We start from the raw sequence: 17,520 nt of genomic DNA, 5'->3' as shown, positions 1-17,520 counted from the left end.
CGGATGGACAGGGGCGATGACAATATACATCCACATGAAAATGTGGGGGTATAAAAACTGATATCTGTACAGAACTGTTGGTACACCTATGAATGCCATGACGGAACAATAAACCCTTATATTTTATATGGCTGTTGTTTCCGAATCAAAACCTTATTGTATACCAAACAGGCTTAAAAAAAACCCACACAAAGTTATAAGTATACCTTTATTTCAGGCTAACAAAAATATAGATTGGTTTTATTTCATCAGATTCATTCCATATTTACAATCACTGCTCTATGTAAACATTTTAATAAATGTACATATTCATTTTTACCATATATTATACATACTTTATATTTACACAAGTGCACATATTTACATAAGGGAAAATCCCTTCTTTTTTTTAAACAACAAAACAAAGTAACAGCTTTACTGAGCTCTCTAACATGACACTTGCGTAAACGTATGTTACTATAAGTAAGTTAAATAAGGTTGTATGTAAGTGTGTGACCAACATGTGCAAAGGCCCATGGGGAGGGGGGTGGGGGGTCAACTCAAATATTACTCCAGTTACAGAGAGAACGTGGATCCATTCACTTGGTCTGATATGTGCGTTTTGTTATTTGTGGTGTATGTATATTGTCTTGTGTAATTGTTTGTGTGTGGTGTGGTCCTCCTGTGCTACTATTCACATGTTGGCAGGTATAATGTACCAGTAGTTCTCTTTTGAAATATCCCACCAACATAGTCCCAAAAAATATCTTGAGGATTTTATATTTTGGCAGAGGGGGAATTACAAATTTGAGAAATTGTTAAGGTGTAATATAATGCTACTAGGAAACACATACACGCCCACCAAGAGCATTTTCACATAGGTTTCAAGGGCATGTGATTCTGAATTATGATAGGGATCCTTATTATGATTAGCTAAATAATCTCAGCAAGTCTGACTAAAAAATCATCAAAAACTTTGACCTCTAGAAATTTTACCCGGTTTATCAGTGACAAGCGTAATAGCTTTCGTAAGACTAGCTGAACAATCCCAGTCAAATTTTGAAAATAATCTATCAAAAACTGAACTGTAGGGTTTCTACAAGGTTTCAGCATCAGCAACAGTAATTCTATGAAGTCAAACACACCTGTAGAGGAGTGTTCTCAGAGGTGCTGTAAAATTGACGGACAATGTATACAATGTATATCTATGGTCGACAATTTTTTCACAGGGGGGCGAAACTTGTGAACAGAGACTGAAGGACAGGGATGACAGTAATATACCAACATGAAAGGTTGGCATGTAAAAATGAGCAATAAAATCATTTCATGGCCCCTATTCTCATACATGTAAATAAGGTTTAGACCTTTTTTGAACTAATAATCTTAAACTTCAATAAATTACCGTATTTTAAGGGGTACAAGTCGATGTGGAGTCTAAGTCGAATTGTCATAATTTACTGTTTTCCGACCTTCATCCATATAAAAGTCTAAGCAGTATACAAGACAAATGTGTTTCAACTCCACAGTAGCAATCTATTATCAAGTTTCAGGACTGGTATCCTAGTCTAATTACGATAAAGTAATCAATTTATAAATGTAGGGCTAACTTGATTATAACTCCAAGTTGTGTTCTTGGTTTATTTGAACCAGTTTTTATTTCAATATATCTGATAAATATAAAACAATGCAGGCGTCGTTTCTAATCGCATATGGTAATAAAGTACTTTACTAAAAATAGAATAAAACAATGCAGTATAGTATGATTGGTTAATTTAACTGAAAACTAAAAGTAGAAATCTCGCGAGACACATGAAATTACGAGAAATGGAAACCTGACAATTTTGACGAATGTCTGAGAAAAGATTCTATTTTGATGGCATATTCTCGGGTAGATGATAATATTTTGAAGGGGGTGGGGGGAGGGGGCCATGTCTACAAATATTTCAATTGGAATAGGGTAACTTAAAGTAGTTTTGTTTTAGACGATAGTGTGTACGGCATTGTGGAGTGACGGTTCCTGAAATTATTTTTTTTTCAAGATGTCATTTTTTCACCTTCATCTGTATGAAGGCCAGACTTAAGCGGAAAATGTATCAACTTATACCCCGAAAAATATGGTACATGAAAACCGACTTTTTCAAACGAAGTAAATGTGATTTATGAGGAATAGAAGTAAATAACAGGTTATACATCTTAAATTAAACATAAAATAATTACAATATGACTAGTTAGATAGGCATGCATATAGATATATCATATTTCAACTTAATATAACTGTTAAATGATTGAAATTACCTTGATGTGAATCAAGATTTTCACTCCAAATGATAATCTAATCCTTTCGTTTTTATCAGTTACACTAACTAAAGTACACAGAATATTGGGGGGTATGGAGTATTTACATCACTTTCACTAGAGGAGTTTAGACCTTGTTTCATTTACCTTACCAGACAAGCAACAAAACATTGCAAATATATTTTAAACAAAGTCTGATTTTGGATTATTAAATATTTTGTTTTCTTTCCTTTTCTATACCTTTTAATGGAATACCTAATACCTAGGCTAAAAAAAACATTAATATGTGAATAAAATTTATATTATGTATTTCATTTACAAATTTTTTTACCACCACCTTTCAATGGATAATATAAATATACATTAATATGTGAGTAAAATTCATATTCTTTCCTTTACACAGTCTTATATATTAAAAGATTGTATTAAAAGAGTAATTTTAAAACCATAAATAATATATTTGTAAATTGATTAGATCTTGAATTTTGACATGCGAGGTTATCTTGTTTTGTAGAGTTGTGACATTTTTCTCCTGCACCAATTATCTTTTAGAGGACTGAGATTTCTCCTTTACATTTGGCACAGCAGTTATAGGTCAAGTTATCATAAGCTGTGTGTGGATGGTAGCGTCCTATGTTACCCTTTGCACATGTAGAACCCAATAAAGACTGAGGCATGCTGTACTTGTAGTCTATCGGGCTGACATTTTTAGAAATTACCTAGAAGAAAGAATAGCCTATATATGTACTTCTTACCCATTTTAATCATAAAATATCACAGGTTTACAAAATAAATCTAAAACAAAAATATCACAATCGCCCATTCCAAAGTTTCTTTCAACTCATTGTGCTACTAGTAACCTACATGTACATATAAATTGGTATTGGATCAAATATCATTGCTTGACTTACACAGCAGATTTTCTATTTCCAGATGGAAATCATAGGATAGGCAGTGATTTTTAGTGATGAAAAGTGAAGCAGTTTCTAACTTTTTATTCATTACAAAAGTTATCTCTCAATTAAAGTAGTCTCAAAAATATCTAATGTTTGTTAATTTGATAACGTTTGTTAATGTAGCATTTGATAAGCTGATCACCGGAAACAGTATTGGCTATTGGCAGTAACTGGCAAAAAATATATTCCACTGATATTTATGACATTCAAAAACCATGATCAATTTACATCAATGAACTTGATTAGTTTACTAACCTCATGTGCTAATGTCTCTGCTGGGGTTAGTCTGTCTTGCCAGTTTGCTTCCACATTTACAACAGAATGAACTTTGGCGCTTGCAGGAAGTAATCTGTAGCGGATAATTTCTGCCAACTGTTGTGCACGTTTTGCTAGATCTAATATATTTGTTGAAGGCAAGACAGTTGATTGATGAGTATTCAATGGATCAAACGCATCCTTTACTTGCTGTAGGCATCTGAAATTAAGTGAGTGATAATCATTCGTTTGAAATGATATGATTACATATTTTTCAAATATTTATCTTTATGTCTTATCTATTTACTACTGAAAAAAAAACTTGTTCTGTATGACACGATTTGCATATTTATGCAAGAATTTAGTTTTATATATCATAACGTGAAAACATTATTACCTAAAACTTGGTGATAATAATAAGACTACAGGTAATATAGCACATCCATTGTCACATAAGTTTAGTTGACAATAACTTTCTATGGATATGTTTCAAAATTGAAATATAAATGAAATAACTTCCTACTTTTAAACAGGCATATGCCATCAGTGTGCAATGAGGGAAGTTTTGCCTACAGCCTGCTCTTATTTCAAACTCCAACTGTCAAGGGTTCTTTTACGTGCATGTGAACACATGACCTTGTATTTTATCATCCAATCTGAATCACCAAACACTGTTCCTTGCCAGGCCCTCCATCTTGTACCACTGACAAGGAGATTCCACTTTTGGAACAATCCAGATGGGCGATCCCAAGGCCTTTTAGTTAGCAATCCAGCATCTTACTCTTTTGAACCTTGGTGTCTCCCCAAAATTGGAAGAGCTTAGGATATGAAATGAATGAAAATCCGAACTTTGATTGAATATATCTTAAAACTGCTGCTGTTAGGGCAAGATGTTGGGATCAAGAATTGTGTATTACCTGTATCCTTCAAGCAGATTTGTTCTGATTTCATGACGTTCATTTAACATCTGCTGTAAGGCATCTTGAGATTCTTGATATTGTAGAGAATAAAAAGCCTTGGCATTGGCCAATTCATCTATCATAACCCTAAAATGAAAAAAAAAATGAACAGGCACCATGTTTAGAACCTTACAAAATAAACTTTTTTTGGGGAGAATGTGTATTTTAAAAATTTGATGTATAAAAATTATTAGGTGTTCTAAATTAAAACTAGTTGAATTAAATTTCTCAATCCCAAAACAAAGAAATTTGAGTAAATATGAAAATAATGTGTTACATTTCCGACAAAAGAAAAGAGATGAATCATGTCATCATGGTTAATTACAGAAAAAAGACCCTCAATAGGCAGATTTAGCTCTTGCAAAATGGATCTTTAAGACACCACAAAATTGATCAAATTTATCAAACTTGACTTTTTGTCAACACAATCTTCAACTAAGTTCACAAAGCATTCTCAGCCTTAAGATAAGAATTTACTCAACTTTCAATCACTGTTTATGAGAAACATCTTTGATCCAAAACTTTGCTCATAGTATCTTATAGATGTATATGATACATTTAAACAAAAGAAATTTTATAAAGGGCTATATTTTAGATCAAATAAGGCAAACAATTTTGAGTAAATTCTTAACTTAAGTCTGAGAATGCTTTGTGAACTCGGGGCCTTATCTGTCAACACAATCCTTTATTTACTTTAACACCAATTTCCTTATGATAATCAAAAGGAAGGATGAATGTATAAATGTTTAATTACCGGCTTGCAAGAAATTTACTACGCCACATATCAGCTTGTATTGAAATCTTGTCCAGATTTTCATAATCGGCTGTCATTTTCTTCATATGATCACCTAGTTCCAATGATAACTGTGCTTTGTCTCTGCATATAAATAAATTACATTTAAGACATATTGAATTTTTGAAAGGATCATTAAAAATGGTAGATATTTTATAAATTATTTCTCTTCTGTGCAATGGGGACTATTTAGAATACACAGTCAGAACCCCATGAGCAATTTGGTTCTCTTGTCATGTATGAAATACCATAGTCCCTGCAGAGTTTTGTTCTTATGTCTAGCTAGCTGCACTTGGTTGAAGAGCTCATGGAAATTTACAAGGCAATGAAACAATACAATAATAATAATGTACATTTTTAGAGCACCAAATCAATCTCAAAGCTTGCTCAATGCGCAATGAGAAAAGTGTTTCAAATTTGATTGTGGAAGTACAATGTATTCTGCTTATGAGATCGCAAGGCATGATATTATTGATATGGTTGATATGGTGTTTGTATTTTAGATAAATAGCTGGGTGCAAGACACTGATGTGTGATATGGACAGGACTTTAAAGGTAATGCAAGTCTGAATTGAGAGTCAATGTAAAGGTATTGTGTGTGTTTCTAATTTGGTTTATGATATGAATCAAACTGCTGTATTCTGTAGTTTGTGGAAACTGATTTAATTAAAGGCTGTCATCATTTCAATGTTTTGAATCCTCGGGTGTTTGAAAAACAATAAAACATCAAAACCAGACATTTGTAGGCGACTCTGATTTTCAATAGAGTTCAACCTTGTAACTTTTGAAAAAGATCCCATGTAGTTCTCAATAAAAATTTCAATAATCCAGGAAGCACTTTCCGGTATAAAATTTTAATGGCAGCGACAATAATTCCTAGAATACCTGATTTTGATAATCTTTGTGTGTAATTAGTTCACTAACCCCAGCAACTTCCATAAAACCAAATTAAAAAACTGTAAACTAGAAGAAAATTAATACTTTTAATGTTAATAACATAATATACTACCTTGCCAATCTTTCAACATTTCTTTCCAGATCTGCACCCATGGAGGCTAATAAAAGCCTTTTTAGTTCTGAATTTACCTGTGAAAAAGAACATTATTTAATATTTCATTACATTTACATGTTGAGATAATAGTTTATACATCTTATTACCTCTCAAATTTATCAAATTATTGATAATAATTGTGGTAACTAATCATTAGATATATTTATCACACCATTATCATGCCATTGACGGTAGGCATGTATAAATACATAATACATAAATGGACAAAAAATTGAGGAGTTTGGGCACACATCCGATATATTGGTAGAGATCCTCAGTATAAAGGCATCTTGCTGGCATAAATAAAGTTAACAAAAAATTGAGGAGTTTAGGCACACATCCAATATATTGGTAGAGATCCTCAGTATAAAGGCATGCATCTTGCTGGCATAAACATCGCATATGTCGGATATTTGCTCAACTCGGATAAAATCGTTTGGACCCTTTGATCCTGCATGTTTTCTGTGCGCAAGTCGCATTTCCTAAGTTGGATCTTCGCTCAACTCGGATCAAAATGTTCGGTCCATTTGATCTAATTCCGACTTTTTTCCTTCGCCCATATCGGATCAGCAGTTTGTTCAGAATTTGACAAAGTCAGTTTGGTCTAAAACATGGTTAGCTATTCCATGCACAGAGCCCAAAAATACATTCCCCTATCATTTTGACTCAAATCAGCCTATCTGACGAGAAGTAATCATAAGATTTTCCTGGAAAATTTGAAACTCGCTGTCTGCTGTACGAGACACTTTCCGGGAAAATTTAGGACATTTTTCAAAAACGGAAGTTATCTACCTGCACCAAAACGGAAGTTATCTACTCGCACATACGAAAAAAAGTTTGAAATGTGCGTTTGAATCAAGTATTATCCGGCTCTTGCAGTTTATTTCTAATCAACCTATATTTGTATCGCCGATTCATTGACGAATGATAACACTATAGTCTCAAATGAGTTAGCACATCCTATCTCATGCAAAACCTCCATAACAACTGTATTTAGAGTTGCATGTAAATGGAGCTACAGATTTAGATTTCAGGGCAAAGACACATATATTATATATCATACCTGTAGCTGTACTTCTAACTGAGACTTCAGAGAATCCACCTCTTTGGTAAGTCTGACTTCATTCTGTTTTGCTTGTTCTAGTGGACTTTCTGTTGTCGGAAGAAAGTTGAGAGCTGAACTTGCTGGGTTGACTACATTCACTGGTTTAACATTTGATGAATCTGAGCCTATATTTGGTTGGACTCTTGTACAAGGGATTGGAACTGGAGATTTTGCATCTTCAGACTTGACAGAATTTGATTTTACACTTATACTTGGCACCACATTTCCTCTAGGTTTTGCAGATTTATCTAATTTTGTATTCAGAAATGATTTTTCATTTTGGTCAGAAACACTTTGATTTATTTTTATGGAGACTTCCTTTCCTTTTTTTTCCTCAATGAACTTATCCAGTTTTTTTCCATGAAAACTGTACTTGGGTACAGCTTCCCTTAGAAGAACTCTAGTTTTAGTCTTTTCGTATTCATTTTTCTTTGTTACAGGAGATGCCATTTAACGGTGTACCAGTAATTAATATATCTGCTTTTACTTGGATCAAAACAAAATAAATCAAAATTTTTCACATCAATCTGTAAAGAAAAGGTTTTAAAATCAAGACTACAATTTGCTATTTGAAATGATATGTGAAGCATACACTGGTAGGATACTACCAAATAAAGGATTTATTATAAACAAAATATTCATTGAGAATTAAAGACTAGTTTTCATCAGTTTTTGCATCCTGCTAAAGAGATTTTCCTTGTTGGTTAAATTATTTTGAGAAATTGTTTTAAAAAGAACGTATCACGTACTGCACAGATTTTCATTTGTTTTATAATATTCTTCATTAGCTTTAGCATTCAAATGGAATGCAATTTAATGTCTGCAGTAGTCAAATCATTACAATACAATACTTCTATCATTTTGAGACTGATACATTGTGAGTTATTATTTCTATGTGACCAACATGTTCAATGCCTACATCCTTCTTCAAAATACCAACTGGCGAAGGAATCATAATATGTACTACACCACTTTTGTTCTAATTGATTAATTCTGAATTCAAATCAATTATTTCATTTTTCTTTAGATGATACCAACTTTGTACTTTACAGAAAAACAACATGTCAAATTTAAAGGGCTTGTCTGGTTACATTAGTTTTCAAACATCTTTTATATAGCATTTTTATAATGCTGTCTTCATTAGCTATTTGAATTTCATACAAGAAAAAGTTGGATGTTAAGGAATATGGAATATGAAGATCGGATAAAATAATTAAAGCTGTCAACTCCCAACAGAAGAACTTGGGGAGATATGATCGAGGGATACAAGATTATATCGGATATTTATGATAAAACGTAACCGGAACATCTAAATTACAACACTGATGTACAAGAGGTCATAACAAAAAGCTTGCTGTCCAAGGATCGAACAAAACCATCAGATCTAACTTCTTCACCCAGCAAATAGTACCGAACTGATCCAACAAAACCATCAGATCTAACTTCTTCACCCAGCAAATAGTAGGCCTACCTAACTGGAATGACATAGGCCTAGTGATAAAATTTGACTTTAATATAAGGCTGATATCGTTACGTTACGGGAGGTAGTAGAAAAAATAAGCACATTGATTACAAAGACCTTGAAAATAGTGGCCAAAGCCAACTTTCAGAAGAGGACCTGTAAGTAAAACTGAAAATGGTCAAATTCAGTAGGTCTTATTGGCTTATTTCCTTTAATAGTAGACTGTAGTAGTATTAGTACTAGTTTAGTAGGCTAGTGACAGTGTGGGCCTAAATGAAATACTGAATAACGACAAAAGCAATATAAATTCAATTTTCTATCTATATACTGCATTGACACTTATCAACGACTAAATAATTAGCTTATATTGTATCTACGGCAGGCCTATTACTATTACGCACAAACTTCCACTCACGATAACTTACCGAAATGAAATGAACGGGATGTGCATATTGGGACAATGGGCTATCTAATTATTGGAAATGGATTCTAAACATCACGTGTTGTCATATATATTTTGAATGTCTACTGTGGAAATTGTTTTCAACGGAAAATATCGACTAAATATAGCTTGGGCATTCTGCATCGGTATACATCGATATCTTCCTCATGTTTTGGTTATAACACTATATAAGTGGTAAATTGCAAGATAAGACGTCTGTGCTGATCCAAGGTAACGAAATAGATAGCATAAAAGTTATCGTCCGTCGTGCACAGCGCCATCGCAATTCCACTGTCAATAGGCCTAACTATCTTGTTGAAGGTTGCAAAAGTAGAATTACAAATCTTTTGGACATGTGGTATGAAATATTGCCATGTGTTGGTATTATGGTGGGTGCAATGACCCTTCCGAATATGTTTTCATATGTAGCGCAGAAAGTATTTCGCAATGGCAAGGTGAGGAGAAGCAACAATTTTGTACGGCGACCATGAGTTTAACATGATATTATTGACCTTACTCCAGAGTGTCTTGAGGTTTCGTTCACGCATAACCGCAAGATTCCTCAAGCTGTATTTAGTTAAGGCTGACTCCGACTGAATTGTTGGCTCATCAAATATATCACACAAATGTTCAACAGTCTTTTAATTATTCATCCGATTCCGAAATGTCGCCAGAACGAGTCCGAAAAGTCGTCAAGTAAAGTCCGAACCGTTGTCAAACTGAGTCCGAAAGGTCGTCTATGTTGAGTCCGAAATGACACGGGACCGAAATGACGTGCTACCCTCTGAACAACAATAATACTTACTGAAAAACAAAAGTTGTTCAGTGAAACAGGTTTATCCAATATCACATTCACCAACATTTCTTTCAGTCGCTATGTTAGGATAGTTTGACCTCTGTTTGATGTCATATCCTCCCCATTAAAATTTGGGGACCCCTGTTTTACGCAAAACGATGTCAGCATTTTTGTACAATATTTCTATGGATTGCGTTATATACTGTTTTTGTAGAGATTTTATATCGGGCATAGAAGATGATGTTTATTGAAGGAATAATTAGGTCGCTCTTCACAGGTAGTTGAAAATACACAACGTCCATTGAGAAATTAATAATTATTTGTTGCATGATTAATTAGTAGACCTAGATCATGACCAGTGCTTGAAATTAGGATTCTTCTACAACGGCACCAAAAATTTATAAATGCCGTGGCTAAAATTAGCTGACAAGGCACCACTGCCTTTCTTCATATTTAACACATACTGTTGTCATTTTGCGTCACGGAACGTGCAATTTTTATATTTGTAGATAGACTAAGACAAACGGCTCGTGCAATGGTTTTCTGTGTTGATTAATCTGGTTCTAATTGTGTTTGGTGGGACTGTCATAAGTATAAAGGGGATCACGTGGCTAAGTGGGTAAGACGCTGGCTCGCTAGCCTGGAGGTTGGGTGTTCGATCCCTGCATTGACCGAGAAAGTGTATCCAGATTTTCCGGCGTGGTTTCCCCTTGTCAGTGATGCAGGACGGAGGGCCTGACAAGGACAGCTGTCTAGTCGTTCGGATGGTATGAAAAACCGAGGTCCCGTGTACATATTGGCGTGCACGTAAAAGATCCCTTGGCAGTTGGAATTCGATATAAGAGTAAGCCGTAGCGCCGCTGCCTGGGCAAAATTTCCCTCATAGCACACTGTATGGCGTATGGCCGTCTTCATTAGCCCAGTTTAGGAGCAGAACAGTAGGACGTTAAACCCCATTTCATTTCATTTCATAAGTATAAAATTTACAGAGTCTTCTTGGAGTAATTAAGTCATTGAATTTGTTTTCTTTTCAATCTTTTAGTTAATCGTGTTCCCAACGGTTTCCATCATGTCAACCATAACTAAAATTGATTCATCAAGTTTCCCACTTCTCTGCCATTAGACTGGATAACCTGCTCTAATACGTCAGACTCGCTCCTACGTCACTCCTTTTCTGACATATTGAAGTCAGAATAGCGCAGTGACGTAGGAACAAGCATGACGTCATTTAGAGCAGGTTGTCCAAATTTCCAGTCTACTCTGCCATAACCTTCTATAATAAGGGCACTATTTTAGAAAGTCAGCATTCTTATGAAAAAATAAATTATAACAGTAGGCTCGGGACGCTATTTACAACTAAATCTTGCATCTCTGAATTATTGACCTAATCCCAAGCCCAACCTCCCCTGAACGACTGTATGATATTGAAAAGTTATTACCTATGCATTTCATGCGTCTACATGTATATAAAAGGCATAACCTTTTGATATGTGTACACGTGGACAACGGCGCAATTTAGGCTATTTTTATTACCGTAGCAGTCTGTGGTTGCTTCAGCTTTTACTTTTTACGACAGTTTTGCCGTTATGCTGTGATAATTTCTAGCATAGGCTGTATGATTGAGATTATTATTTATAAAATGCTATTAAATGTTGATTACAAAATAAAGCCTTAAAATTTGTCAGCATTCATAGAATGTTTCATCGCTAACGGTTGATTATGATAACTTCTGTGTTTGTCAATGTCACGTGACATTTTCCCGCTTTTTCTATCTATAGAGTTGAAAATATCTATAATAAAGCATTGAGTCTTGTATCACACACACACGGCAACTAAAATAAAAGGGCCAAGTGCCATTTTAAGTAAGAGAATGATTTGTTCACAATTTGAATAATATTTTATGAAAAGGTATTTGGCTGCCAAGTCTTTTTGAACAGATATCGACTACGTAAATATCGTCAAAATTTCTTCTGACAGGCCACTCATCGGCCAATTAGGCTACCGAATTGTGAAACCAAAAATCGGACCATCGCTAAAAATAAATTTTAAATGATCGCCTTCAAATTATAGTCTCATGATTTTGTTTTGTTTAAAGACTTTTGTTTGTAATGTGCCCCATGCCAGATTTCACCTTTTGCCAATGTAGGTCATTTCCTGTTTCACTGTGTGTTGTTGGTTGTAGGCGAAGATTTTTGTGAAATCTCTTAAAATAGACAGCAAAAAATATTTTTCGGAACATAGATGGATATATGATATGCAAGTTAATGTGTTAGCAGTGCAGATAGCTGAAAATTGTGAATTTTGCCGTCCACTGAACAAAGTAAACTAGTTATCAACTTTAGCGAAAAGCTTTTGACTTTTGGGATGTTAGATGTTACGTCAACAGAATACCAAACAGTAACATCTGACTTGTTGGATTAGGTTGACCTGACTGAACGAATACCAGTCAAGTCGTCCAAAAGCAAAGTCGTCCACACAAAACATCTGGTCAAGTCGTCCACAGTCCACATCAAAACAATCAAGGATTAAAAGTTATTTCTTCCATACCATTAACAAACAATACGAATAACTTTATTACAAAAACATTAGTGATTCGATCTAAACTCAAACAACAAAACAGTCAATGAGTACTAGCTATTTCCTCCATACAATTAAAGTGTGTACGAGTCAAATATTGGTTGTGGATGACTTAACCATTAGTTGTGTATGAGTCAAGTATTAGTTGTGAACGATATCACCAACAGATGTGGACGATATCACCAATGCCTTGTGGACAACTCCAGCAACGGTTGTAGACGACTTAACTGTGGACGACTTGATTGGCATCCAACTTAATAAATCGAATAAAGACATGAGTAAGAAAGTTGTCGAAATTATATAGTTGCCATTTCATGGTTGATCCTCCAAAAAATTGGAAAAATTCGACTTGATCTTGAATCTTGATGATCTTGATTCATTTATTCTTTATTCTGCTGTAAAATTAGAAGTACCAGACAGGAGACATATCACAATAAAACAAAGAAATAAAATGTGCTGACATACATGTACAAGAAGGCGTCTTATTTAAATATAATTTAAAGATACTTTTCTGAATACAAACTGTGTGATTTAATGATGTATTTGGGCTAAAAACATATTCAAACTAATCAATCTTTCAAAAATTTGCTTCAATTTCCTCTCAAAACTTTGTATTTGCCAGAAATACCAATAGCTATAAATAAACTGTCACCTTACCATAAATATTGAGGCCTAAGTAAAGTCTTTAATTATTTTCTGTCAACTTCTTTTTCTGCAGTTTAATTGCAGGATCTTTTGTATGTTGACACACCTCAATGTTCCCAAAACCACCTAACCATTTGATCAAGAAATAACCGCTTCCTCAGTCAAGCTAGCACACAATAAGCTGGCAACCAACAGTTGGATTGCCAGTTAGTGATACCTGACACTTTTGCGCAGTGCTTGCCCTATACTTTCCAAATATACCAAATTTGCCATACTGATTTAATGGTTCAGGCCTATAAAATACAATACATTTATTTTTGAATTCATTTTCTTAATTTAATACTTAGCGTATAAATACACTTATTTAAATACAATATTATACAAAACTATATGGATTTATAAGTCTGAATGATATAGAAAATAATACAAAATGAATATCTTTATAAAATAAAAGACCTGTAACCTACCATTTTAATCTGCAATGGAAAAAAAAGTACAGGAAAGGTTGAAAGTTGGGGTATTTTAAGGAATAGGATGAATGAATAAAACTAAAAACAAGAGATAAATGAATACTTAATAGTAACATTAATAGAAGCATTTCATGTCCAATATATGTACTATTTTTTTAGTAGGAGACAAGTTTGGCTAAACCACATGTATATCTCTTGTAATCTATATGTACATGCATGTTGTTTTTATGAGATTTATTAACAAACTTTATCTTTAGACATAATTTATAGTTCATAACATTATTCTAATGTATGGTACATTATGAAATTGATTTAATAAAGTAACTTCTTATTTGATTATTATAATAAATAGGTGTAAGTTAAATTTAACACTGACATCAATATTTGTGTGAAACAAAATGAAAAATAAAATGCTCACAATGTGTAGCAATACCAGAAATGAAATGAGCTTTAACGTGCTATTCTACACCGATTGGGCTAATGAAGGTGGGCATAGGGCATACAGTGTGCTATGACGAAATTTTGCCTGGACAGCCGCACTATGACCTACTCATATTTTAAATTTGAACTGTCGAGGGTTCTTTTATGTGCAGACTAACCCAGAACAGCTTTCTCACCCAACATCGGGATCGTACATGAGACCTCCAGGTTAGCGAGCCAGTGACCACAGCTCCCTTCCTAAATCTGTCTGGATATATTTGTGTCTCTTTAAATATGTGTCAAAGATTAATAACCCTACATGTATTTATAAATTACAGCACTGTTGTCGTGATTGGGAGGCTGGTTTGGGTGAAGATCAAAAGGGTTATAAGAGAGATCGATACATAACTGGCAGTGAATACAGACCTAGGGTACAGTATATTTATTATATTCATGTGATGAAGGTGGCGGTGAAAATATCCAGCAAACTTAGACACAATCTACCACAGTAGTTGAGTAATGTCTAAATGTTTATTTTGACACCTGGAATGAATCAGTGATTTGATGTCAAAATGTTTGATATATCCAAATATTGCAATTGGAAGACTTCAGTAAAGCTATACGAAATTAGTTGTGATAAATTTCACTCATTTTTTCGCTTTGTTTTTAAATACATGTTGTTATTCTTATTATAATAAAACACTTTCTATAATGTAAATATGACAAAGAAGAATTTATTTTTATATGCCCACTGAATTTCAGCAATTTCCGTTTATTACGTCTAGAATTATGACTCATTTCACTTTATTGAACCCTGTCAACACTCTAACGCCAAAAGTTATCATCTAATCTTTGAAATTTATATGCATTATTTAAATTAGTGAAACCACGAAGCCTATTGAATTTTAGAAATTTACAATACTGGTAATCACTTTGTTCAACCTTGTTAATGTTCCATTAAACATGCATTATGCAAGAGCAAAATCTGCTTATTACAAGTCTTTCTTTAGGCCTGAAATGTTATCTAAATTATCAATTAGACATTAATTAACTTATCCAGACCATAATAAACTCTCGATGTCAAGGCTAGCCTTTGATGTTGGCTGGATTAGATTCCTATATGCCGCTATTGATAATTAAATCAATAAAAGCGGATAATTGAGACTATGCTGTTTATATTAATGATTTTAGTAATGATGACCGAGACTATGCAAAAATTTCACACGCTTCTTTCTCGGCTCATAGTGGATCATTTTGACTGAAATTTTCAGCAAATTACCTTTACACTATCTAGTTTTTAACTATTATAGCGAGAACTGCCATCTCTTTATCTTATCTCCCATAATGTATCTTTAATGAAAGTTATCATCCGATATGTATGAAATTTATATGCATCATTTAAATTTGTGAAACAGAGGTCTATTGAATTACAGCAATTTTTGTCAATAATTTCTAGAGTTATGGCCCTTGTTTTACTTTGTGAACCTTGTGAACGTTTGAATGACAAAAGTGATCATCCGATCTGTATGAAATTTATATGCATTATTTAAATTAGTAAAACGAAAAAACATGTCAAATTTCAACAATTTCTGTAGACTACTTCCAGAGTTGAGGCCCTTGTTTCAGTTTGTAGAACCTGTGAACCCTCTAACGCCAAAAATTATAATCTGATCTGTATGGAACTATCTTGTAAAGGCCCCCAATTACCTACAAAGAAATATATATGCGACAACTCTTGTCAACCACTCGAATGATTTAGCTGCTGTGGGCATATGTTTCGTTGCCTGGCAACCTATCTTCCTCTTCAAAATTAGTATATTAAGAGTTGAATATTGATTCATTTAAGTTCCTATGGCTGGCCATAATGGATTAGACTGAACCCAAATCAGAGAGAGAGAGATATGGTTTAACCTCTGTATTTATATGCCTCTCATTGTTTTATAATTTGCAATCTATTATAGTATTTATACATTTAAGCCGTTTAGTCACTGGGGAGTCATGGTGGCTCAGTGAGTAAGATGGTATCTCGGTAGCCTGGTGACCCTGATTTCGATCCGTGTGTTGAACGAGGAAGTTCATCAGGATTTTCCTGTGTGGTTACCCTGTGTCATTGGTGCAAGACGGAGGACCTGGCAAGGGAAAATTATAGTCATTCGGATAGCCTGAAAAACTGAGGTCCCGTGTACACATTGGCGTACACGTAAGTCGTAAAAGAACCCTTGGCAGTTGGAATTCGATATAAGAGTAGGTTGTAGTGCTGCTTTCTGGGCAAAATGTCCCTCATTGCTGACATTAAAATTAAACTAAATAGAAAGTCAGGATAGGTTAGAGTAATGACAAGAGAGATGGCAAGTAACGAGTCATGTGCCTACTGATACAAGTAGGCCTACTTTGATTTTTGAAGCAGGACGAAGGGCCTGACAAGGACAGCTGTCTAGTCGTTTGGATGGGACGGGAAACCGAAGTGGCGAGGTCCTGTGTACACATTGGTGTGCACGTAAAAGATCCCTTGACAGTTGGAATTCGATTTAAGAGTAGGCCGTAGTGCCGCTTCATTAGCTCAGTTGAATTCGGAGCAGAACAGTAGGACGTTAAACCCCATTTCATTTCATTTCCTACTTTGATTTTACTTTTATGAACATGAACTTTACATTACGAATATTTCATTAAACAACGTCCACAAAGAAATGCAGAAGTGTTCTTGCCGAAAATCTGATCTCTATTCAAAATATTATTTTCTCCTGTAAACTGAATCGCATGTTGTGTGACTTAGGCATATTCCTTATAGCTAAACCCTCAGACAACAGACACATTTTATCATATGCCTGATTCAGTTGTATATATTTAATATATTATTTCAGAACCAATCAGCGGAGATTGAGAGTGCAAAATTGTCTCATAAATATATTGACGTTTGCAGGATTGAAATATTTTAATGATTGAAACATTGAATAATTTAATTTATTTTTTATTTCAGGGATTGGAATCCATACCAGATTTAAAGTGTTAAGCAGTGTTTTAAAAAAAAGATCTTTGAACTATAGGACAAGTATATTAAGTTCTGCTTTCAAGACCATTTGTGAAATGGACAAAATTCTTTATGTGGAAATGTTTATTTATATTAGGAAATAAAATATGCATATATCTTGATAAAAAGAATCTGTTTCAATGCACAGGTGAAAGTGATGGGTGGCCGTGGGTGCATATCCCTAATTTTGGTTGTTTTATGTTTAAATTAGTAAGAAAAGTCTCTCATAAAAATATGACAAATAAATAACTAAGCTTGTTATCCTGCACCAAACGAAGTTAAGGGAG

At 34.0% G+C, this 17,520-nt stretch overlaps 1 protein-coding gene and 1 long non-coding RNA gene across 2 annotated transcripts; one reads left to right on the top strand and one right to left on the bottom strand.

Annotated features, from left to right (window-relative positions):
* Positions 1-194: 194 nt before the first annotated feature.
* Positions 195-9,318, bottom strand: LOC126808945 (golgin-45). The gene is made up of 7 exons (XM_050534016.2): positions 9,281-9,318; positions 7,352-7,920; positions 6,247-6,323; positions 5,199-5,321; positions 4,403-4,531; positions 3,486-3,705; positions 195-2,993 (listed from the first exon to the last, which is right to left on the bottom strand). Exons 2-7 carry the CDS (start codon positions 7,841-7,843, stop codon positions 2,823-2,825), a joined length of 1,212 nt encoding a protein of 403 aa, XP_050389973.2. The 5' UTR covers positions 7,844-7,920; positions 9,281-9,318; the 3' UTR covers positions 195-2,822.
* A 238-nt stretch (positions 9,319-9,556) lies between these two features.
* On the top strand, positions 9,557-17,364 carry LOC126809793 (uncharacterized). Its single transcript, XR_007674952.2, has 3 exons — positions 9,557-9,752; positions 14,544-14,636; positions 17,183-17,364. It is a non-coding gene; the product is annotated as an uncharacterized LOC126809793 (long non-coding RNA).
* The last annotated feature ends 156 nt before the right edge of the window (positions 17,365-17,520 follow it).

This window comes from Patella vulgata, chromosome 1 (genome assembly GCF_932274485.2).
Source record: "Patella vulgata chromosome 1, xgPatVulg1.2, whole genome shotgun sequence".
Taxonomy (NCBI): Eukaryota; Metazoa; Mollusca; class Gastropoda; family Patellidae; genus Patella; species Patella vulgata.
Note: the sequence above shows the minus strand (reverse complement) of the source record. Positions and strands in the feature narration are given on the sequence as shown.